The 25,299-nt window shown below is 47.7% G+C and overlaps 1 protein-coding gene across 3 annotated transcripts in view; it reads left to right on the top strand.

Moving 5' to 3' along the window:
• Positions 1-24,508, top strand: part of Capn2 (calpain 2) — a 50,395-nt gene extending 25,887 nt beyond the window's left edge. The window contains exons 5-21 of one of the 3 annotated variants that reach the window (XM_034519954.2): positions 922-1,090; positions 1,964-2,047; positions 3,026-3,111; positions 4,447-4,521; positions 5,515-5,675; positions 7,715-7,884; positions 9,488-9,499; positions 10,289-10,500; positions 12,227-12,263; positions 13,421-13,486; positions 14,850-14,907; positions 17,816-17,880; positions 18,753-18,821; positions 19,178-19,256; positions 20,694-20,810; positions 21,276-21,334; positions 23,556-24,508. In XM_034519954.2, coding sequence (XP_034375845.1) covers positions 922-1,090; positions 1,964-2,047; positions 3,026-3,111; positions 4,447-4,521; positions 5,515-5,675; positions 7,715-7,884; positions 9,488-9,499; positions 10,289-10,500; positions 12,227-12,263; positions 13,421-13,486; positions 14,850-14,907; positions 17,816-17,880; positions 18,753-18,821; positions 19,178-19,256; positions 20,694-20,810; positions 21,276-21,334; positions 23,556-23,579 — 1,543 coding nt within the window. In that variant the 3' untranslated portion in view covers positions 23,580-24,508. Of the gene's footprint in view, positions 1-921; positions 1,091-1,963; positions 2,048-3,025; positions 3,112-4,446; positions 4,522-5,514; positions 5,676-7,714; positions 7,885-9,469; positions 9,500-10,288; positions 10,501-12,226; positions 12,264-13,420; positions 13,487-14,849; positions 14,908-17,815; positions 17,934-18,378; positions 18,822-19,177; positions 19,257-20,693; positions 20,811-21,275; positions 21,335-23,555 lie in introns of those variants that run through there. The other 2 variants (XM_076914639.1, XM_076914640.1) reach the window with 2 other exon arrangements.
• Positions 24,509-25,299: the final 791 nt, after the last annotated feature.

The following is a 25,299-nucleotide window of genomic DNA, read 5'->3' as shown; positions in this document are numbered from 1 at the left end:
TCCCATCTTGCCTCTGCTGCCTTGGACTCCAAGACAGCAGGAGTTATGTCGGGGACTGTTTTGAATAGACATTCTGTTCTATAAAAGGATGACTTTGGCCCAAATTGGTCTCTTAATTCAAGGAGATAATGAGGGTATGGTGGTTATCCACATGATGCTGTTACAGGATAGTCATTGCTGGTTTTGAGCAAGTGAACTGGAACATTCTGGGGCTGAGTGCTCTGGTCTTGAGAAAGGACTCTGCTTCTTTGGTGAGCCTCGTTGCATCTTAACCGAAAAGACCAAAAGCTTCTACCAATAGGCAAAGCTACCCATTGCAGTGGTAGGGAAATTGTGAAAACTCACCCAGAATAAATCATGTGGCTGGTAAGAATGGTTTCCCAGTTCTAATCCTAGCTGTGTCTCACCCAGCTTGGATCTGCCCAGAATGTGAGCCCTCTGCAGCAGGGGCCTCCGCTGCTGGTGGACTGAGTCACTGCATTAAGATGGGAGCTAGTGGGTTTAGGATCCCCACAGCCCCAGGCTAGAAATGTGGGTGGGGCTTCATGTCCTTAGCCAAGAGAACTTGGGGCATAGAGCTCAGGTCATGACCAGAGGAACCTGCTGTGTGCTTCTTAGGAAGCTGGGTTCATTACTGAAGTGTCTCTAGCCAACCTCTGTGTCTGGGCTAGAGTCAGCACCAGGGGCTGGAGCAGAGAGCATCACTAAGTCCTTCCAGCTCTGGGATTCGGTACCATTTCTGAAACAAAGTGCCTTCCTGGGCACCCTGAGTTAGAGACAAAGACAAAGGGGATGAAAACAGAGGACCCCATGAGTCCCAGGAGCCGGGTCTGAGTTGGAGTGGGGTGGCATTGTTAGGGCTGAAAGCACACCGCAGCAGCATGCAGAGCAGTGAGTGACAGTGTGTATCCCCTCCTGCAGGATCAACGGATGCTATGAAGCACTCTCAGGGGGCGCCACCACTGAGGGCTTTGAAGACTTCACAGGAGGCATTGCCGAGTGGTACGAGCTGAGGAAGCCTCCTCCCAACTTGTTCAAGATCATCCAGAAAGCTTTGCAGAAAGGTTCTCTGCTTGGCTGTTCTATCGATGTAAGTCTCCATCACCCTCGGCAAGCACTCCTGCCTGCCGTTGCTCAGGGGGAACCCTGACAGGGCCCAGAAGCTCTTTAAGACATGGGTGCATCCCTTGCCCACCATGTCACTCAGCTCCTGAAGCCCAGGGTCACTAGGCAATAGCTCTAGGGGGCACCTTTGATATAGTAATAGTGCCGTCTTCTTCATCCCCAGCCCATGTTCCATTCTAACTGTGCTGAATCCCTCCACTCACAGAACGAAGGTTACAGAAAGTCCCCCATTCCCCTTCTGCTGGTCTTGACACCTTGTCCCGCACCCGCAGGGCTGTTTGAGCAGCCCTGAAGCCTCTCCTCGCTCTGGCTCAGTTGTTGTGGGTCCAGGAGAAGACCAGGGAGTGCCAGAAGAAACTGTTTCTTCAAAATAGCTTTGCAGGCAAATCTCACCAGGGAGATGGAAAGTGTACCTGGTCCAGGACCCAGGAGCCTCCCCAAGCTGTGCCTAGAGGATGGGAAAGGAGGGGCTTTAAGGAGTTGGCAACCCAATACACGGATTCTGAAGTGAGGGTAGAAATAAAGAACAGAACCACCATCATGTGCAACTGAGCTGGGCGGGGTGGGGGTGCGGAATCAGAACATCTTGCTACAATTGCCTGTTGGGTGTCTATCATTACTTCCACAGACCCTTGTCTGGAAGGTGAAATCCTACATGCCCTCCCCATCCAGAAGATGACTCGTGGGGGGCTGGGGGACTTGCCCTCTGGTGATCAGCAACTGAAATTGCTCCTCCAGGTGGCAGGATGGATGCTCAGAGTTCCCCAGGCTGGGCCCGGGTGCTTTGTGCGTCCTTCTGGGCTGGAGCACCCGCCGCCTACTGTCCTTGTGTTTGCAGATCACCAGCGCTGCGGACTCTGAGGCCGTTACCTACCAGAAGTTGGTGAAAGGACACGCGTACTCTGTCACTGGCGCCGAGGAGGTACCTGCCCCAGCTAGCACGTGACTGTCCGGGGTGGGGCCTGCAGGCCTGCAGCTGCCCGGAGCACGCTGCCCCCTGCTGGTCACAGTGGCGGCTGCAGGCGTTCTTCTGTTACTCTTTGGATCAGTTTGAAAAACAAAACCCAAAACCAGCACTTCCTATTTTATACTCTTCAAATTACTGTTCGTGGGGCGTGGTGGCTCATACCTGAAATCCTAGCCTTTGTTTCTCAAGTACTAGTATTTTTAAAAATACATGTTTTTAAATGTGTATTTTAACTTGGCTAAGTTTTGCTACAGATGCTGTCTCCATATAAGTGGCTGGTTTTTCCCCAGCCATTTGCAAGTAAGCCACAGATATGTTGGGCCTGTCGTCCCAGCTACTTTGGAGCCTAGACAGGAGGGCCATCTGAGTCCATGTGTTAAGGGGCAGCCTAGGTAACCCAATGAAACCTTGTCAAAACAAAAAGACAAACAAACAACAAAAACCCAAATGCATCTTCCTTTTTATATAACAACACTTTAACCAACTGAGAAAGCATCTCTGAGAGCCTGTGACAAAAGCACAGCCTATTATAGTTAGTTATCTGAGGTTTAGCTCTGACAGCCCAACCATAGACACTCCAGGCAAGCCAGGCTGTTGGTGCCTCCCAAGATTAAACAAAGATTAAAGGGCCCAGTCTTTAGAGCCAGCTCCAGGGAACTTTAATCTCATTTTCTTTGTTTTGGGGGAGGTTGTGGTATTTGTTTTGTTTGGTTCAGACAGAGTCTCCCTGGCTTCCCTAGAACTTGGGGAGAGAGCTCCTAGGTGCTTGGGTTTAATTAGGATTTTCCAAAGCTGGCCAGCAGTGATCTGAGGGTCAAGCCCCTTCCAGCTTCAATGATCCTCCTCTACCCACTTGTCTGGGGCAGAATCCAAGCCCCTCCGAGCCTGAATGACCCTTAGCCTCTCCCTCCCTTCTTTCATTGGATCCTTCAGGTTGAAAGCTCGGGAAGCCTGCAGAAATTGATCCGAATCAGGAATCCCTGGGGACAGGTGGAGTGGACCGGGAAGTGGAATGACAAGTGAGAAGGGAACAGGATGGGTGGGTCCGGGATCGAGCAGCCTACAGGGAGGTACGAGGAGGGCCAAGAAGGAGGCCAAGGAGGAGGGCCAGGAAGCTCACAGCCTACAGGGAGGGCTGGCTGAAGCTCAGAGAGGAGACACTGTGGGCAGTGCCAAAAACTGAGGTTCTGAGGTCACTCCTCGCGTGGACCCCAGGGCTGTGGCTTGCTAAAGGGCTTTGTTAACAAGTCACTACTGTCAGCACTAGGGAGCCCTGGCCTGGCCCAGGCCTCCAGCAGGGCACATTCTTTCCTACCTCACAGTGGTCTGTTCTCCTTTTCCAGCTCATGCTCACTCTGCTACTGGGCCCTCTGGGGAAAATGCACCCCATAGGCTAGTGAGACAGTTTATCGGCCATGGCACCAAGCCAGGCCATGAGTTTTTAATCCCTGGGACCCACATGGAGGAATGAAAGAACCACAAGTCATCCTCTGACCTTCACAAGGCACAGTGGGAGGGCACGCCATAACCCTGCTGGAATATTCCAGCGACCACACACACACATACACACACACACACACTAAACAAGTGTAAACAGAAAATGACCTTCACAAAGCACAGTGGGAGGGCACGCCATAACCCTGCTGGAATATTCCAGCGAGCACACACACACATGCACGCACACACAAAATAAACAAGTATAAACAGAAAATAAAGAAAGAAATGGCACAGTCATCCTAATAAATCAAGAGCATGAACTATGTGCCAAGAGCAGAGATGAGCCTGTCGGTCCCCAGGGCTTTCTGGGAGCTGTTAAGCTTCGACCCTCTGGGGGAAGACGCACTATTGAGCCTCCCTGCCGGGTCCCAGACTCTTTCCCAGATGCATTTCCCATCCATCTACCTCTTTTCCGGCTCATTTTAGGCAGCCCTGGCCTGAGCAGAGAAACGAATATGGGCAGACTTCCTTCCAGGTTGCTCTGGGGGTGGTTCGTGGTGGATTTCCAGTTGTCCCTAAAAGAGCTACCAGGAGCATCTTCCCTGACACAGGCAATGCTCCTTCATCCTTGATGGTGGGCCTTGCTCATTTCCTACTCTTCTATCCACTATGTTCCAGGAGAGCGGGACCTCTCTCCTAGCTCCCTGTACAAGGTTCTATGCTTCTTAGATTATGCTTTGTGATTCTCCATGGGGTCTGGATGTGGGTGGAAGAATCCCTTCCTTTCTGAGGCCTAGGCCCTCAGTAGGTAGTAAAAGTGGGTGTGTTCTGTGCCTCAGCCTTTGGAGATTGTGAACAGAAATGGTCATTCCCACACACTTTGTTCCTAAGGCCTCTCTTCTTGCTTTGCTTTCCAGTTGCCCCAGCTGGAACACGGTTGACCCAGAAGTAAGGGCAAATCTAACAGAACGGCAGGAGGACGGAGAATTCTGGTAAGGCAGTGGAGGCTCCAGGAAAGTCCCTAGCCAGAACATCAGTCAGAAATTCATTCAACACACTGAGGGCCTGTGGTAGGGCACCTGGGCTTTGCTGCTTTTTATGCATCTAAGTGCCAAGCAGGTGGTGCACTTCTGTAATCTTAGCTCTCTAGAAATTGAGAAACAGGGCTCTCAAACTGGAGACCGAGCTGCATAGCCTCTGCTATCCAGAAAGAACCTGTTTACAACAAAGAAAAAAATTTCTATATGATCCTGAACAACTCTTAAATCTCTTCAATGTGTCCATCTCAATGGTGGAGTTGACACCCTGGGCAATTTCACAAAGGCTGAGAGGAACTCCTTCAGAAATGTTCAGACCCCAAAAGAAAACACAGAGAAAGATGGGACTTTTCATCCCACCAGTCTCTAAAGAGACACCCTGGCTCATTAAGAAATCAACTCCAAGGAAGGACTGGCTCCATGATTACGCACAGTGCTCTCTGCTCACGCAAACCCGAGTTCAGCTCCCAATCCCACGTGGCAGCTCAGGATTGGAATTCTAATTCCAGGGGATCTGGCTTCCTCAGGCTCCTGCATGTGTGCAGGGCACAAAAACTCAGTAAAGCAAACACATGTAATATTAATAAAATGACGCTTACAAAGAAAGAAACCAGTTTGTTAGTGAGCAGAGAGGGCCCCTGTGTGCACTGCCCCACAGAACACCTAGAGTGGCTACTGTTCACTCCGAGAGCCCATATGTTGTCTCAGTTCGCATGTATTCATGGCTTTCATTTCACAGCTGGGAACTCTGGGACGCAAAGAGAACTCATCAATTTGTCCATAATCACCCCTTAGAAAGTGGCTGGTACAGAACTAGATTTGAGGCTCTCTGAGTCTGGCCATAGTACCCACCACTGGGTCTTAGGCAGTCCCTCATCAACCAGGTTGAAGTTTAAGGCTGACCCTGTGTCTTCTGTAACTCAGGACACCCTATCTCTGCTTTGCTAGGATGTCCTTCAGTGACTTCCTGAGGCACTATTCTCGCCTAGAGATCTGCAACCTGACCCCAGACACCCTCACCTGTGACTCCTACAAGAAGTGGAAACTCACCAAGATGGATGGGAACTGGAGGCGAGGATCCACCGCAGGGGGCTGCAGGAATTACCCAAGTAAGGGCCATGACCCTGTGTGGCTGTGGTCCCATGGCATCAGCCTGGAAGCCCAGGGGAGTTGACTCCCATTCACCCAGAGGCTCATTCTCTTCCTTCACCACCAGCCTGCATCTCAACATCTTTTTCCATTTTCTCAGCCTTACTGCTTCCTGCATTCATTTGCTGCGATACACTTTGGACCCCACATCCTCTGGTGGCTGTGACCTTCATCCAGCTTATGCAGGCAGTGCTAAGTCCTAGTTCATAATGAGCCACCCCAGGCCACTCCAGCCTCTTGTGGCAGTCTGCCAACTTCTTCTGTGTCACGTTCGCTTATAAAATGTTTATAGCTGGGTTTTGGTAGATGCACGTCTTTAATCCCAGCACTCGAGAGGCAGAGACAGGTAGATCTTGGAGTTAGAGGCCATTGTGCTGTACAGAGTGAGTTGTAGGACAGCCAGGACTACACAGATAAATGTTGCTCAAACACACCAAGAGAAAGGAAGGAAGGAAGGAAGGAAGGAAGGAAGGAAGGAAGGAAGGAAGGAAGGAAGGAAGAAGATGCTGACTGAGACCAGCTCATGTCAGGAGAGGGCTTCCCCTCTGCTCTGTTGATCCCTTTGCTGATCTCTTCTGTTGTCTGGACAGCTCAGTCCTCTCCTACTCTTTGTCCCCTAGATACTGTCTGAGCTCAATGACACAGCCAGTCATAGCGTCGGGTGTACATAGAGTGCTGGGAACTGTCCTAACGAGCTTCATCTGTATATTAATCTTCTCGATGAACTTGCCTATTTTCATTTTCAATTTGATGATGATGCGACTGAGACAAGGGAAGTAAGTGGCTGGCCCATGGCCACAGAGCTTTCTGGGGTCTGAACACAGGCAGTATGGCTATAAAGTTACTCTTACACTGCTGGCAGGCCATTGTCATATTTCAACTCTGTTGCAGATAAGGAAACAGAGGCTCTCTGTAGGTTGTATACCGGACCAACAGAGCAAGTAGACTAGCAGGCCAGTCCCTCCAGTCCCATGCAGTCACCAAGTGGCAGTTCTAGAGGCCACCACTGAGAAGCCCTTCCACCACTCACAGAAACACCCTGTACCCTGTACCTGTAGATGGGAGGTCTGCAGACACTCTCTCAAGGACCTCAGAAGTGAATGCTCTTGGTCTTGGGGACACTCTTCCTCAACAGTGTTTACTCAGGCCACTGAGGTAGCCTAGAGCTTCGTACACAAGTGAGTGTGTGCCAACACAACTGAGATTAAAGAAGCAGTTGTAACATGGCTGCCAACACTGTGAAACCGTACTTCTAATTCTACCTCAGAGGTCATTGCATGAGAGATGGGAGGGACTCAGTGTCTTTCTGCAGATGGGCTTTGGAAGTACAGGTTATAGAAACACCATGAGGGTAAGCAAGACACACAGATGCTTTCTGGCCTCTGAATTTGCCAAGAGGTGGGATCCAAAAACATAGGCACAGTGTGTGGACGTGTTTTAGGGAGCACCAAGGCAAGCCAGTCTAAAGGCAAAAAAGAGTGATTCTTAGTTTAGGTCTTTCTGAGATTCACACTGTGCCAACGGCCCTCCATTTGCTATGACTTGGGTGATAAGCCTTTTCAAAGACCTCATAATGAGACTAAGAATGTTGCTCTGATGGGAGTGATTACCTAGCATGTCTGAAGCCCTAGTACTTGCAATCCCTGCACTGAGGATGCAGAGTCAGGAGGATCAGAAATTCAAGGTCATCCTCAGAGACATAAGCAAGTTTGAGGCCAGCTTGAGCTGTAAGAACCCCTGTGCCAGAGGAGAGAACCCGAGGAATCGAGGAAGCCATCTCTTCAGGATAGCTGAAGGCAGATCTGCCTTGATAGCCCACCCTGTCAGTAAACACTCCATCTAAGGGGTTGCTTTTGGCTTCTTCTGTGCTTCCTTGTCTCCCACCAGCTCCTTTTTCTCATCCTTGACCCACCACCTCCAGCCACAAGGCCAGGCCCACCCCAGTTCTCAGCTCCTGAACGTTTATTCAGGCTTGGGTTCCTCTGACCCCATTCCACAGATACCTTCTGGATGAACCCTCAGTACCTAATCAAGCTGGAGGAAGAAGATGAAGATGATGATGATGGGGAGAGGGGATGTACCTTCCTGGTGGGTCTCATCCAGAAGCATCGGAGGCGGCAGAGGAAGATGGGCGAGGACATGCACACCATTGGCTTTGGCATCTATGAGGTACGGGCACTGGATGGATGGAGCTCCGCCTTCCCTTGCCTTCCCTTCTCCCAGCCCCAGCCACACAGACCCCAGAGAAAAGACTTGGAATATGACAGAGGACAGGGAACTTAATCAAGCCAAAGTAAAGATGCCAGCACAGTCAGACTTAGCAGTAGCTAACACAAGGTCTGTATAGCTCTCTGTGTTCCCAGGGACCTCCTAGCCCTTCCTTGGGCCCCCATACCTACTCTCTTGGGAGTTCTGTGCTTGGAACCAAGACCTCTGTGTCCCTGTTCACATCCTCTAGTCCTGTAATTCTGGTTGACCCAGCAAACTTTAAAAAAAAAATAGAAAAGACTTAGGCTAGAACAGAATATTCTAGAGCACACCAGTAAGTATTGTGAGGGCTGGGCTAAGCCAACAGGTCCTAATGGTTAGAGACCAGCCAAGTCTTTGGCCTGGATGGACAAGAGCCCACAAGAGGATAATGAAGGGTCATTATGCTCCCCTGGGGCCTGCTGGCTGCAGCTCTGCTCTCACAGGCCCCTTACTGCTTAAGAAGCCCTCTGTCATTCCAAGCCAAAGAAAAGCCCTTCCTGTTCAACTGCACCAGAAAGGCAGCCTTGTCAAGGCCGTCTCTCTTCTTCAAGCTAAGGGCTAGAGCCAGGAGACCTGACTCCATGCTGGGGCTCAGTGGTACAAAACATGGCCTTGCTTGGCAGATGAGTGGAGCATGGAAAACTTCAGGGTGACTACATGGATGCCTTTTTGTTTAGTGAGTGAAATCCGGCAATTTGCTGGATGACTCCTGGTTCTGCAAGCCCGCTGCTCATCATTCCCTCAGCCCGATGTTTAGCAAGATTACGTAGTAGCCTGAACATGACTTTGGGAAATGGCAAACAGAAACCAGGCCTCTGCCCACAAACTCTAAGCACACTCCTAGAACTGAGAAACCAGATGAGGTGTCAGGTCCAGCTCCTGTGCTCATCACTGGCAATGTGGCTGCTTCTGATTGGCTGCTGATCTGAGCCACACCCACCAACCTGGGAAGTAGGTTGGACAAAAACCCTCAATTGTAAAGTATGCGTAGTCCCTGACTCTCAGCCTCTGAAATAGGGCAGATTAGCTCAAAAATACACAGTGAATTGTGTCTGCTCATGCATGCGCTTGGAAGTCCAGTCATGCTTTCAGAGTTAGGCAGGATGTTGGCAGTTATCTGTCCCATTTGACATGTAAGAAAACTAAGGCCAATGAGGGAAAGTGGCTTAGTGGAGGAGATACATACAGACTGGATGTGACTGGCCTGGCCTGGCCTGGCCTGTTGCTTTCTCTACCTGTACCCAGCCCTTCTTTTCCTGAGCGAGAGGTGGGTATGGGCTTCCACACAGCTAGCTGGTGACCAAAACCAAGTCACCATATGCACGAATGGTGGTAAGGGCCTATCTACCATATCACTGAGTTCTAAGAGGGTTTCCTTCCAATGTGGCCTACGTACTTTGAGCTTCAGTGCTGACTTAGTTAATAGCACCGAAGCTACCTAGAAAATACTCGGTGAAGAGCACAATGTTAATGTGTTCATATCTGCTCCCTAAATCTGAAACAGGCCTCTTTTGTTTTTCAGGTCCCAGAGGAGGTACGTCTGGCACATGTCAGTCCTCAACCCCAGGCCTCCAGCTGCCAACAAGATTGAGGCTTAGTCAACCTGATCTCAGGGAGTAGTAGGTGCTTCAGAAGGGCTAATGGCTGAGGGATGAGCCCTTGACCCCTTAGAGGCCCCGTGCAGGTGCCTCCAACTCTACGGCCAAGTGGACTAAGCTCAGGGCTAAGTATCTAGAGAGTTCATTGGTGCTGTTTCCCCATGACCCTAGAGTAGCCCTGAGAAAAGCAGGGAGGAGGGAAGGAAGCAGAAGCAACTCCTAGGCTATGTGACCTTCCATGCAGGACATATTCTTTCTGAGCTCTGCTTTCTTTTCCAGTTTAAGTAATCAACCATCACCCCTCTGGGCATTGTGGGCAGGAACTGGGGTACAGAAGGCCACAGTTAATAATAATAAAATGCATAGCAGCCAGGTGATTCACAAGGCCATTTATTAAATGGCCACACCTGCTGCCCTGACCCATCCATGGGCATTCAGATAGACAGTTGAGCTTTATTGAGATGTGAACCCAGCCTTGGGTTATATCTAGTTTGACAGCTGGGCTCCTGTCTCTGCTTTGTCTTTCCTTTTGTCAGCTAACAGGGCAGACCAACATCCTTGCCATCACACCTGGTCATGTGTGAGCTCCTTAGCAGTCGAGTGATGCTTAGGGTGGAAATTTCAATTCCCATCTAAAATGATCCGGGCACCGTCCCCATTGTCCCTCTGGGAGTGAACTCAGCATGCGTGTGTGCCCCTTTCTCATTGCTTTGTTTAACCATCAGCTGACAGGGCAGACCAACATCCACCTTGGCAAGAACTTTTTCCTCACAACCCGAGCCAGGGAGCGGTCAGACACCTTCATCAACCTCCGGGAGGTCCTCAACCGCTTCAAGCTGCCCCCCGGAGAGTATGTCCTCGTTCCTTCCACCTTCGAGCCCCACAAGGATGGCGATTTTTGCATCCGAGTCTTCTCCGAGAAGAAGGCTGACTACCAGTAGGTTCTGCTACCTCTCTCTGTTCTCGGGCCTGGTCTGCCCTTCGCTCTTCTTTTTCTCTAATACTTGACAAGTCAGTGTAGAATTGGAGAGCTCTGAAGGTTCTACTCAAGAAAAAGCCAATCAGTACATATTAAGTTGGAATAGAGCAGCTGGGGACATGAGCAGCTTGCAGTCCAGTTTCACAGTCTGTCTATGAATTACCAATTGTTAATATCATCTTAATGGCTCGTGTACACACACTGTGAGCCCAGCATCACCCTTGCTTTTCCATGTCATCTTTAATGGACAGTGTTGATGTCTGAAACCTTCCCAGTTTTAGTCAGAAGTTTTTGGTGGAGCCTTTTAAGCAGATATGACAAGTTCCCACCATTGTCCCTGTGCCCTCAGCTCACAGTAGCATCTGCTACCCTGTCACTGTGTCAGTCATTTAGCCATCAGACAGAACCATCCTTGGACAGTGTAAGCCAAAGGAGGATCACTGAAAGGCTGTGTGGACCCCAGCACTGATAGGGGACCAGGGACAAAATGGAAAGGACAGGAACAAGGGTGTTCTGGGGAACCATAGTTGAGACAACCTTTGCCAAAGGCCCCAAAGTCCCATAGATTGTGTCTGATGGGGTGGGCCCAGGCTAGTCCTTACCCATCACCTCCTGTGAAAGGAAAGAGGCAGAGGGAGAGAGACCAGGATACCTTTGCTTCAAGACAATACACAACAGAGAAAAAGCTTCAGTTCTCAACAGCTGTGAACCAGTAAATGCCACTAGAGCATGGCGGTGGCTCCCCTGTGCCATGACAGGTCCTCCTGTTTGATTGACACTTGCTGCAGGGAAAGGGCTGAGTCATTTTACTTGGGGGAATCCCAGTGTGTCCAGCTTCATCTCCACTTATGAGATGGAGTCAAGCCCTAATATCATTGTGAAGGCTCTACTCTTGGTCAAACCGTATCCTGCTCTTCTCCCAGGGAAGGGTTAGTCCCCAGGGTGAGCGCTCTGCCATTCAAAGCTGCTGTCCTGACCTAGGATAGCCAACCTGAGGATCCCAGCTAGCAGCACTTACAAGCCCCTTACCATCTTGTGATGCTTCAGGCCTGCAGGTGGGACTCTTAGTAACCTAGTTTAAGATAACAGGCACGCAGGGAAAGCCCTCCCAGGCTTAAGTATCCTCACCAAAGGGCCCAGGTCATGTAAGAGACTGTGTGAGAGTAAGCTTACTTTGCCATCAGGTTCCATATGGCTTGATCCAGCACAGTGTGAGACAGAGTCAGAGGTTCATACAAGCAAATATGATATTTTTCCATGGCATTCGAAGATAGAACTTCAAAGTTGTCCTTTGAGACTAGGGATGTAGCTCAGTGGTACTTGCTCAACATTTTGAGGCCCCAGCACACACACACACACACACACACACACACACACACACACACACACACAAAAGCAAAGAAACAGGTGTCAAGAAACTATCCAGCCAGAAGCTAAGTGAGTCCCAGAGCCCTTGCTCTGTACTACATGGGAAGCTGTTTGAAAAAGACCTGAAACCAACAAAGTATCTCTGCCTTGGCTACTGTTGCCAAGGGGCTGTTATCATGGAACTCCAGGTACAGAGACTCCCTCTGCTACAGCATGGTGGACGGAAGCGCTGCTGTTCCAGCTCAGAGTGACTTCTGTAGTACTTCCGGTTCACCCTCCCCAGCCATCTAGTAATAAAATTTCCTTCTGTTTCCAGAGCTGTTGATGATGAAATTGAGGCCAACATTGAAGAGGTATTTCTTCCTTAACTTCTAACTCTGCTCATTTGATGGGCACACAGTATGTGACAGAGCAAAACCACTGTAAGGGCCTGGGCACCCTTTGGCTGTGTGAAGACAGTTTGAAAGCCAGGCTACAGCCAGTCAGTCTCTTGCTCACTAAAGCCCAGTTTATCCGGGTGCAGGGGTTTGAGGGGTGGGAAGGACAGATCACCAATGTTGCACTAAGCAGTCTGGGTTCTGGTCACTCCCCCTTACTCAGCCTCACGTTTATCATTTATAAAATGGACTCAAAGGATGACAAGATTCCTCAAGTTTCTGAGAGTTCCAAGAATGGTTCAGTGGTAAATCCTGAAGAGCTTTCAGGGATATAATTCAGGAACTTCACCGAAGGCCCAGTCTTAGCGAAGCTGAGTAAAAGTACCTCATGCTAGAGAAAGGAAGGGTCTTGCCCTGAGGTGACTCTTTGATTGGATCATAGCTGTTGAAGTCTGGTGACTGTCATATGTACCCAGTGGGACACCAAACAGTTTGTAATTGACTAAACGGTTCCCCAGTAGTCCACTGGGTTCCTGCAGGAGTAGATCATAGGCCTTTTGGCTAAATAGTAAAGACACTTGGGATTACAAGAAGTTAAAGGGTAACCTCTCTACTGTGTGTTTTCCACTCCTTCTCATGGGCTTTAGCTAAAACAAAACAAAACAAAAACAAAACACCTTACCTGGGTATTGTGGTGCACACCTGTGATCTCAGCACAAAAGAGGTAGACACAGGAGGATGAAGAGTTCAAAGCATCTTTGGCTCTACAGTGAGTTCAAGGCCACCCTGGACTACTTGAGATCCTGTCTTAAGAAGGAAAAGGTTCTTTAAAGACAGGTGTAGTGACACAGACCTGTAATCCCAGCACACGGGAGAAGAATCAGGAATCCAAGACCATCCTCAACTACATAAAGAGTCTGGGGCCAGCCTGTGTTATATGAGACCTTGCCTCAAAACAAAATAAGTAATTCTTCATACTACCATTCATTGTAGGCCCAGCAACCTTAGAATTCTGGCCCGAGGGACAGGAAAAGTAGAGATCAGGGGCTGGAGGGAGCACTATGGAAGGGGAAGAGCCCTTGCTGTCAGTCTCCCCTTTAACTCATTTCCTATTCCTGTGTCTCACTTTCTAGATTGATGCTAGTGAGGAGGACATTGACGATGGATTCAGAAGGCTGTTTGTACAGCTGGCTGGGGAGGTAGGTGTCACCAAGGTCCTTCTGACACAAAGGAAAAGTGATTTCCTGGAGGGGACTTCCGTCTAAGGGAGAAAAAAGCAAACTAAACAAGAGCTGAAGAATTGTCACTGTCGCTCAGATCCTTAGCTCAGCATCTCTTGTCTACATCTTCTCAAGCCCTCTGCTGGCTTCCAGGGCAGCCCTGGCTCTTCTTTCTGTAAGATTCTTGGCTCACTTTGAGGTTATTTTGTGTCCTCTCTGTCCCATGCCAACGGAGACGTGAAACTTGACTCCCAGTCTTGATCTCCATACACAGACCTGAGATAGAAGGGTCCCATCCCTCCAGAATGTCAGCAGTTTACACCAAAGCATTACTTGTTTTTTTTTTCTTGAAATAGTTCCCTAGCCCTACAGTCTCACGACAGAGCCAGTCAGCCCTTTGTTCCCAGCAAATCCAGAAGCAAAGTGTCCTTCTCCACTGTGTAGCTCTCTCCAGTGTAACCACAAAGCAATCGCATCACAGTGCAAAGCTAGAAGCTATTCATACTGAGGCACCACCTGTCTCCCTCCCCTCGGCTTCTCAAGGAAAGGGGCTTCAGAGAAACTTACTATCCCCACTGACTGAACCACACATACCCCTCCACACACACCCTGGGCCTTATCCAGGTTACATAAGTTACACAAACACATCTAAGTGAACAGAGTTAGCTAGACCATGTCTGAGGAGCCCTGGCAAGTGACCCCCGCGTGGAGATGAGCCATGTTGAAAATGGCTGGTCTTTTTTCCCCCTTTTTTTCTTTTCATTAATAAATTTATTTACTTACCAGTCCCCGTCTCCCCCAGTACCTTCTCACACAGATCCTCCCCCTTTTCTCCCCTCCCCTTCTCCTCAGAGAAGAGGGATACCTCTCCCCCTGGGTATCCCCCCCTGTTCCCTACACATCCAGTCAATGCAGGACTAGGTGCATCCTCTCCCACAGAGGCCAGACAAGGTGGCCCAGGAAATGACTGATCTTTAGCAGTTTCAGGAAGCCCAAACTCTGAGTATAGAGGGTAGAGAAAGCCTGACAGGTAGGAAGGATGGTTAGGGAGGACTAGGCTGCCACAGAGAAAGGGTGACTGACTAGACCTAGTATGTGCCCTATATTATAATAGTATGCTAAATGCAAGCCAGTTCAGTACTTATTGTAGGCCAGGGACAACATCTCCAACATCACTTGTCTACATCTTCTCAAGCCCTCTGCTGGCTTCCACTGTAACAACTTAGGTTGTTAACAGTGCATTCAGATTGCATGGCTAAGATGCTAACCACTTAAGATGTTCACGGTGTTCACCGAGCTCCCACAGGGAGCCCTTAATGATGTTCTGGTTATATGTCCACAGGATGCGGAGATCTCTGCCTTTGAGCTGCAGACTATCTTGAGAAGAGTTCTAGCCAAGCGTAAGTGTCCCCTTTGCGAATCCCTCATCATACTCTTCCCACTTTGGACATGAGACTGCAGCTGTGGCTAACCATCACTCTCTGCTCCTACACCAGTGTCACCTTGGCACTGCCAGCACTGGGGAGGAATAAGATGAAGCAGGCTCTGAGTGAGGTAATGCCTAGAGCAAAGGTTCCCAGGTCTAGAGATGACAGATCAAATCCAAGCTCTTCTACATATGAGCTCTGTGATCTAAGCCAAGTTAGACCACCTGTCAGACTCTCCACACCCCATCTGCAAGATAGACATATATGACTTCCTCTTCCCAGGGGTTGAGTATTACCTCATGAGATAACATATAACATTTGTCTGCATGCTGTAAACGGAAGGTCTGATAATGACTAGCTGGTAAGAAAAGGTTAAGTTGGGCCAGAGGATGGACACCAGAGCCCTGAGTTCCTAGGTTCTCTGCCTACATAGGGGAGTGCTCACCTGTCACTGATTGGCCAGAATGGAGGATGATATGCCACCTTACCCACAGGCTAAGAGAAATAGATTGCAAAGTCTCAACTCCCCACCTTGAATTAAATGAGCTTCAATTCACTGAGCCAATGGGACAAAGCAAAAGCATCTACATTCTGTAAATACATGCTCAGGTCCAGGTTGGAGGCTTCCATAAAGAAGGGAACAAGATGAGGTGGAGGTCAGAGTGAGGCAGAGCCAAGGTTATCATCAGCTTTTTTTTTTTTTTTAAATTTTAGCTTATGGCTATTACTTTTTTGATTTAAAAAATATAGTTATTATTTTTCATATGTATAGATGCATGCACATGTATGTGCAGATGTGTATGTGTGTGCACATGAATGCTACAGTGCACACATAAAGAACAATGTGCAGGAGTAGTTCTTTTCTTTCACTGTCTTGGTTCTAGACATTGAACTTACATCATCAGGTTTGCTGACAGTGACAAGCACCTTTGCCTTGAGACCCATCCTGATGGCCTTTTAGGCTTTGAGATAGGGTCTCATTCTATAGCCTAGAATGACCTCCTTGAACTCAATGTGTAGCCCAGGCTGGTCTTGATCTCATAGCAATATTCCTGCCTTGGGCTTGTAACTACTGAGATTATAGGTATAATCAACCATGCCAGCTTTTCCAGCTGTTTCTTAAATAAGAAATTATCTAAAGAGTAACACTTACCTCCTCTGATGCTGCTCATCCCTAGAGAAGAGGAAAAATATACTTTTCCCACCTCAAATCCTTACAAATCATGATGCTCCTGATATGATAGAGGAGTAGTTAGCGTGCAATGCCTGAAGTCATGCGGATCAGAAACAAACACACACATTGTGACATCCATCAGCTCTACCAGTCATCATGGATTCCAGGGGCTGCCGTTCCATCTGACACCACCAGATGGCCTCCCACTTGACCCTTCAGCATAAAAGTAAATCCTTGTTTTAAAGCCAAAGAATAATCTACGATCTGTAAGGTCTTCCATACATGATGTGTGTCCCTCACAGATACAGAAGACAATGGGTTGCAGCCTGTGGCTCCTGAACGAACAGCTATAGGATAGCATTTGTGCACCACAGAACACTCAGCAGTCAGAGCATCCATGGTTGGGCCAGCTACACTCTCCCTCTTCTAGGACAAAAGAACAGTGGCTGCCAGGCACAAGGATGGTCAGAGGACTCCTCAGATGTTGGCTGTAGTACATGCAAAAGACAGAGTCTCTTTGTCTTTCACAGCTGAAATGCAGGAAGAGCTAAGCAATGCTTGGTCCAGTCTGCTCCTAGTTAAGGGAAAGCATGTACTGCTGAGCTCAGGCTCCTCCCCTGCCTGCCTGGTGACTCCAGCCTTCTGCCTAAGTGTCCCTACACAGCCTCATGACTATACTGGACAATGGGTTGCTGTCTAGTGGAACAAGCAGTCTAGGCCAAAATATTCTACAATGGCAACACCAAAAGGGTTATTCATGGTGGTCTAGAGAGATGACTATTGGGTAATGTGCTTGCCATGCTGGCATGAGGACCTGAGTTTGAGTCCCTAGAACCTATGTAAAGCCAGGCACCTATACCCCGTGTTCCTATAGTGAGATGGGAGATGGAGACAAGCGTCCCCAGACTCCTGTGGGCATCACAGTCTAGCATCCACAGGGGTTAACAACAAAAAGACCCTGTCTCAAACAAGATGAAAGATGACTGACACCCAAGGCAGTCCTGATACTGATCCATACTCACACACACGTATACACATCCATCATACACACACATTACTATCCTCCTCATTACACACACACACACAAACACACACACACACACACACACACACACAGTTGCTCCTCATGAAGTTCATGGGGAGTGTGACAAGAGTCTCATACCACCTGCCACCACCAATGGCACAGGACTCATCTAGTAAGGTTCTGGGTTCTCAGATCTCTCTGTCATCTCAGGCAGAGACACAACTGTCTGCAGATGGACCAGTGAAACAGCTGTCTTCTCCCTCTCTCTTCTCAGAGCCTACAATGAACACACATGCTCTCTGGCAGTGTGAGTGACCATAGGCAGTTCTCTACCCTGTCAGCATTTAAAGGTTGAGCCATAACCAGGGGTAACACATGCCTATAATTTCAGGACTTGTGAGGTACAAGTGTTGAGTTTGAAGCATGCCTGAGCCCGATCACAAAGCTAGAAAAGTTTTATTGCTGAGTTTAATATTAAACCCTGTTTGCCCATGACAGTTATAGAAAGAAATCAAGCATGTCTAAGACCCTCTGTACTGCCCCCATTTGACAGCCAGCTAAAGTAATCACATTGGCTGTTGTAGTGGCCAGCATGGAGGAAGGACATGTCTATCTTTGTAGAAACTTCTGGGAGACAGCGCTTGTCTGGAAGGCTCTCCTCATACATTTATTTTATCTTTTAGGCCAAGACATCAAGTCAGATGGCTTCAGTATCGAGACCTGTAAGATCATGGTAGACATGCTGGATGTATCCTTTCATGTGCTCCAGAGAATAGAGCCTGCTTCCTCAGAGAGAGGAAAGTGAGTCCACTCCCCACATGCCTTCAGAGGCTTGAGGTGTGGACAGGCAGCCTGTTAGGTCTGGAGCTAGAAACCTGGACCATGCACTTGCCATCTCTGGTGACTTCTTGAGTGACATCATTCTCTTCCTTTTCCTAAGCAGAGCTTCCCAAACCATAGTGGGTCTGACATGAATTTATGTCCTTGGCAAGATTTTCTTCTAAAACCATGTGTGGTGGTATACTTCTGTTAATTCCAGCACATGGTGGGGCTGAGGCAGGAGGATTTCCAGTTTGAGGTCAGCCTGGGCTACATAGAAAAACTGTCTCAAACAAACAAACAAACAAGTTTCTAGACCTGAAGATGAAGGTCTGCCTCCGCTGTTATTTATTCCCTTTGGCCTGGCCCCTCTGGGATACCCACCAGTCCCTGGAGCAGACTAACCATGCTCTCTGTCCATTTCTAGTGCTCAGTGATGGAACAGTCCAAGCTTCTGTGACACTGTGCCTACTGGCCACACGGCATGTACCTATGACACCTCTCCCTTCGCAAGATGACTCTTCAAAATACTCGCATAACACTCAATCGCCTCATAGCAAACTGTTAGAGAGATCTGGGGGCCCCATAGCCACTCAGTCAGCAGATAACAGCGCTCTATCACACCCTTCCTGCTGCTTCCTTTTGAGGAAACTCAAGAATGTGAAAAGCAGAAGGCAAATCCTTCTGTGAAACCTCCCTGTGCTTGTGTTGGGAAGACCAGCAGACCCAGCCCGTAGGCCAACCAGATGGCATTGCACCCACTGGCTGTATACTCCGGGAGCTTTCCTTAACTGAGGGCAGGAAGATGGGAGTGGCAAGCTGGGGCTGAAGGAGTTCTACATCCTCTGGACGAAGATTCAGAAATACCAAGTAGGGCCCTGGGTACCCTGGGGCGGGTAGATCAATGTTGGGGGACTTCTAGGCATATACTTTAAGATGTAATGGCTCTGGAGGGTAAGGGCACATTTCCAAGGGAATTGCACTTTATCCATTGTAGAACTCAGCAGAAGTGAAGTTTGCTTGTATGGCAAACAACCAAGCAAAGCAGGACATAGCAAGTAACATAGCCTTGTTTCTTCCTTTGCCTGATTAATGGCCAGAAATGAGGTCACTGTCAAGAGTTTCCCCAAGAAGACCTTCAAGCCCACTCAGCACACACCTAACAGTCATCTTGACACCTGTTTTGCTTTGGGTCACGGTTCTAATAAGAATTTTGCCTGTTCCAGAAAATTTACCGGGAAATTGATGTGGACAGGTCTGGAACCATGAATTCCTATGAGATGCGGAAAGCACTGGAAGAAGCAGGTAACACTTTAGACCCACACCTCCTCGCCTGTGTTTTCTGCTGAGCCCCTCTATACCATATAACAAAGCTTTGCTTTCTGGATCTGGAGATGTTGCTCAGAGGTAGTGCTCTTACCTACCATGCACAAGGCCTTGTGTTCAATCCCCGGGAACAGCCTGGCAGAGCAAGCAGGTGAAGCCAACTTCGAGTGTGTGTGTCTGTCTTGGTGTGTTTGCATGTAATATCCCTCATGTGTATTCCTCGTCATATTCCTTACACTCTTTTCTGCTGAGTGTGTGTGTGTGCCTGTGCGTGTGTGTGTGTGTGTGTGTGTGTGTGTGTGTGTGTGTGTGTGTGCGCGCGCCTAGGAAAGCCCCAGTAGAACAGACATCAGTAATTAGGGTGTGAACCTAGCAAAGACCAACACAGGAGACTTCTGTGCTCTGAGGACAAGTCTGACTACAGGAGACTCCAAACAACAGTGGTTTAAACAGGGTGCGTCTTTCCCTCAAGCAGCCAAGGCTGGGATGGGGCCTTCTACTGTTAGCATCCCAGGCTTCTCCTGTCTACTGCTTAGGAATCTGGGACAACAGGTCACCACCGTCACATGCCGGCAGTAAGTCCACACACAAAAGGTTCCTTCCTTTTGAAGGCACACCCATGACTTCTGCTCACACACACTATTGTCCAGAACTTACTCACAGGGTCTCATACAGCTGTAAGGAAAGCTGGGAAATACAGCCAACATGCCCAGTCATGGGCCTGTTGAAGTTCCCTTTTAGTTCAGAAGGAAGATTTAATATGAATTAGTTTGCCACAGTCAGTCCTCTACGAGAGCTAAATTTTCCTAAAACTAATCTCCAAGCTAACTTAGTTTTGTATGTTAGTTAACTTACAAACAAATGGGATCATAGTTATCAATACAGAGTAGCAAGACCATTGCAGAAAAGCAATCGAAAGCTTTACTTGTTAGTGAGGAAATAGACCAGGGTGATGGGATAGCTTAGAAACAAAAGAAACATCAGAAGGGGCTGCACTGCAAACCAAACTAGCCCCACTGCCCATGGACAAAAGCTATTATAGCTGTAATTTAAACTGTCACATGGTGCAGGGAGCTGGAAAGATGGTTCAGTCATTCAGAGTATTTGCTGCTCTCACGAGGACTGACTGGTTCCCAACACCCACACTGGGCAGCTCACAACCACCACATCTCCAACTCTCGGGGATCCAGCACCCTCTTCTGGCATCTGCAGGCAGTGAATACAGGTGGTGCTCATATAACACATGTAAATGTTAAATATAAAAATAAAGTGATGGAGAGACAGACAGACAGACAGACAGACAGACAGACATTCGTTTCACAGCATGTTAGAAGAGCTAGATGGTAAGTCTGACACTGGCACAGCCAAGCAGTGGGCCTGACACTCACAGATTGTCCCTTGTCCACTCTCCTCCAGGTTTCAAGCTGCCCTGTCAACTCCACCAAGTCATTGTTGCCCGGTTTGCAGATGATGAACTCATCATTGATTTTGACAATTTTGTTCGGTGCTTGGTTCGGCTGGAAACACTGTTCAGTACGTGGCTCTCTACATTCACTCTTAGGTCAAGGCCTCTCTCCAGTGGCTCTCAACCTGTGGGTCCCACCTTCTTTGGGGCTTAATGACCTTTTTTCACAAGTCTCACCTAAGACCATAGGAAAACACATATTTTTACATTACAATTCCTAACAGTAGCAAACTTCTGATTGTGAAGTATCAATGAAAATAATTGTATGGCCAGGGTCACCACACCATGAGGAACTGTGTGAAAGGGTGGCAGAGTTAGGAAGGTTGAGAAGCACTAGCCTATCTTGTCCTTCACCAGGGATACAGTCACAGGATATGTCTGTGAATTGAGAATAAATTTCTCTTTTGTTAAACTGGGGAAGCAGGAAAGAGTAGTAGTTTGTGGCATCCAACAAAAATCAGCAGCCTCATTGGACACTGATGCAGTCTGCAGCTCTGCTCCCTCATTTCTCACACCCTGATCTCCCTCCACAGAGATATTCAAGCAGCTGGACCCTGAGAACACTGGAACGATACAGCTCAACCTTGTCTCGGTACGTCAAAAGCTCACACAAACCCTGACTTCTGGGAAAGCTGTTGCAAGATGGATCAGAACAGGCTATTTTGGGGGCTACCTCAACAAGCTGTTCCTGGGGTAACTGACCTGAACAGATTGTTCCTAGGGTGACCTAAATAGACTACTCCTAGGGTGACCTGAACAGGTGCTCCTAGGATGATATTCTTTTGAAATTTTGCTTCTGGATTTTTTTTTTTCTGGTCTGTTGGGATAAGCCTGTAAATGGTTAGGAAGTCCCATGATGCACTTTGAATTGCTATTTCTGAATGACTTGCTTATTCTCCAACCTTGGAAAACACACCTGGCTCTCTTGTCCCATGAGCTTTGACTGGAGCATAAACATTGGGTTAAACTAAGGTGGCTGGGTATACCAGATGGCTGAGGAGAGAACTGGTCAGCATTTGAAAGAATGTGTTTGTAGACTAAAACCCTTAGGGGAGAATTCAGGCTGACTCCTGAGAAGAGCTGTCATTCGTAGGACATATCTACTTAAAGCATTTTCTAGGACAAATACTTCTTTCTTCTCTCTAATCTCTCTCTCCTTTTTAAAAGGAAAGTAACAACAATAGACACATTTGTCGTATGCCATGATAGGCTCATGTGTCTGGAATGCAACAACACATCTCTGAGATCAATCTAAGTCAATGTGGTGGCAACTTCACCAAAAACAAAATATAGGACATCCCCTTGTGAGCCAGCAGAAGGCTCACACTCACAGAAGCAGCTGGGTAGCAGAGATCCTTCTGAGCACTTAAAACGAGACCACATGAGTCCAGTTGGTCCCAGCGCTTGGTGGAGCACAGACCACACAAGGTTGTAGTACTGGGTAGGAACGGTAATTCTGTTTGCTACTTCTCTGTGTCACACAGGAGAGCAGAATGGCAAGACGACAGAGTTAACCATGTTTCTTTTTTTCTTGAATGTTGAACTGATGCTTAAACGATGAATGGTAGTGATGCTCACTGCTCTGCTGAGTGTTGTAAAGTACACGTATCCAAGTGGAAACCTTTTAACCAGTTACAAACGACCAGTTGCTTAAAGCTATATCTGTTTTATCACCTGGAAAGCACCTAAGCCTAAGCCTGCAATTTAAAAGGAAGTCAATACAACTGGAGCATGAGACATGCCGTGCTAGGTTCCAGAAACTAGCCTATTCCTCGTTCCTGCTGGACATCCAGGACCCCAACCCCACTCCCTGCTCACACATACAGGCCTGTCTATGCTGACCAGCCCCTTCCTAGTTTCTAAGGAACATGTACCCTCCATTTCATTTACCTTTCACAGGCTCCTAAAGATCCCTCAGGAGACATTGCCAAGGAGAAGCCATGTCTAGAATGTTGCCCCTTAATTATGCAGTGGCTTCCATGATTTCAACCTTAGTTGTGGGTTCCATCACCCCGGAGGTCTTTGCCAAAGTCCTGATGACTTGGTGTATTCTACATCAATTTAGAGTCTGATAGAGTTCCTGTCATTCCAATATAGAACCAAAATAGAACCAAGGCTGAAAACAGCCAATGCCTACACTTAAACACTTTGTATCTGGACCTTGAACTTACGGGAACATTGTATAACCATCTGAGATAGATGAACTTTTCACATATCAGAGTAACAGATTTGCACACCATTGAACCAAATGCAAATGAATTGGATAACCCTTGGTAAGGTCAAAGGAAGCTTTACGCCTGTAAATCGTATATCCTTTTTGGATGTCCACATCTCAAACCCATTTTTTTTTTTTTTTTTGAGACAGGTTCTCACTATGTAACCTGGCTGTCCCAAAATTCTCTATGTAAACCAAGCTAGCCTCAAATTCACAGCAGTCTGCCTGCCTCTGCCTCCCTATAACTCAAGGTATGCACCACCACACCAGCCCCCAAGCAAACCTCTGGTGTGGTGTGTTGGGGCAGAGGTGTGAAAAGCTGGTTCACAGGTTATTTGAATATCACCCTTCATGTATTCAATACTACAATGACCACCAGTTCAAATCACTCAAATCATCAAACTTCTAAACCTAGACTCCAGACCGTAGGTAGAATAAACCATTAAGACACTGCTGTCTTAGTCCTTGGTAAGCTTTCACGTTCAGCCATCTTCCAGAATAACTCAAAGCCACCTATAAGGTCTTTCATTTTAACAATGCTCCCTGAATGACTGTTTTTTTTTTTTTTTTCTTCTTCTTCTTCTTCTTCTTCACACAGTGGCTGAGTTTTTCAGTTCTCTGAAGTTACATGCCTGGAGACTTGTAGTGGAAGAAAACAGCCAATGCCTACACTTAAATGCTTTATATTTGGACCTTAAACTTCGGGAACATTTACTTCATCGAATGATTATAACTGAAGAATATAACCATCTGAGATAGATGAACTTTTCACATATCAGAGTAACAGATTTGCACACCATTGAACCAAATGCAAATGAATTGGATAACCCTTGGTAAGGTCAAAGGAAGCTTTACGCCTGTAAATCGTATATCCTTTTTACTTCTACACATTATCCTGGTCATAGCAATATTAAATCAGGAAGGAATGCAGAGAGCTTTAAATAACGGGGCAAACAGTAAATCAATCTCAGAGGCCACAAGGCCTTGATGGGAATATTTAAAGAAATTTTAAGTGTTAAAATGCAGTTGTGACATCTGCCACAGCAGCCCAGAAACTGCCTCTTGCCCAGAGCAAACTGGGAAATACAATGATAAAGTAGTCTGGAGGCATCTAAAGAATCCAGGAGCCTGGAGGCCAACCTGGGCTACCTAGCAAGACTCAATCTCAAAAAATAAATGCCAATTCAAAAAAAAAAAAAAGCATGTTTCCATCATTTGGTTCTAACAAAAGATGGTTTTTATGCACCTTTATGAACAGCAAATCATTCTTAAACTCAAGTCCTTGTCCATATTTGGCTTTAGACATTTAGGTCTTACAAGTAGTAAGTAGTGAGATCATTCTACTGACCAACTGAGCCAGGTGTGCCATCTGCAAGAAGATCGTGATAAACCCCAGGGATTGTGCCTACAGCTGGGGAGGACAGGGCTCGGAAGATCTTCCTAAACCAACCAAGCTGGCTTCTTGATCCTGGGAAAATGCTAGCAGCCATACAGACGTTATTGCCTTATTTACTTCCAAACATACTGTTAATAAAGAGTTACAACACAGTCGCACCATGCCTTATTTTTCTTTGTAGAGCTTGGCCCTCATGGGAGGGTTTATGATGCCACAGGTAACAGCTGGGTTCTACTGAAGTGAGGTCTGCTGCTATGAGAATTCATACACTGAGAAGGCATCGTGCCTATAGCTAAACTACGGAATGTTTTAAAACTCTAGTTCAGAAGTTCTGGTCATTCTACCAGAAAGGACAACCCTAATTTCACCTGCTTTGTCTGGTTTAGGAAGGCTGTTGGGAAGCCCCCTATATCATTGCTGGCTCCATTGCTTAGGCCAACTCCTGGGGGGATGAGGGACCAGCATGGGAGCTGAGAAACCCACATATTAAATCATTAATCTAGGGGTAGGCCTGTCACTGATGATCCTTGAAGAATCACAAAACAGGAAGGAAAGAAACAAAGAAGATGGCCAAATGGGAAAGTGCTACCAGATATTTCATGGACAGTTTAGTGGGCAGATCCCCGCCCCCTAGGAGCAGGGGATATATAACAGGACTTCATATAGTCCTGACAGATCTGGACCTATGTAGCTAACATTGGCCTTGAACTCCTGATCCTCCTGCCTCCACCTCCACAGTTAAGGCATTATATCACCATGTCAAGTAGTGGATGGGTTTCTCCAACATAGCTAAAAGTAGGCTGGGAAGGCTAAGAAGTTGGAAGAGTGTATATGGAACTAACTTGGGTCACTAGCATGAGCTTCCTCTGTTCAACACTGAGGGGTTTCAGGATAGGGAGGAATGGATTGTCTCAGGACTATGGGTAGCCAGGGTACTGCTGGTGAA

Source organism: Arvicanthis niloticus, chromosome 16 (assembly GCF_011762505.2).
Source record: "Arvicanthis niloticus isolate mArvNil1 chromosome 16, mArvNil1.pat.X, whole genome shotgun sequence".
Taxonomy (NCBI): Eukaryota; Metazoa; Chordata; class Mammalia; order Rodentia; family Muridae; genus Arvicanthis; species Arvicanthis niloticus.
Note: the sequence above shows the minus strand (reverse complement) of the source record. Positions and strands in the feature narration are given on the sequence as shown.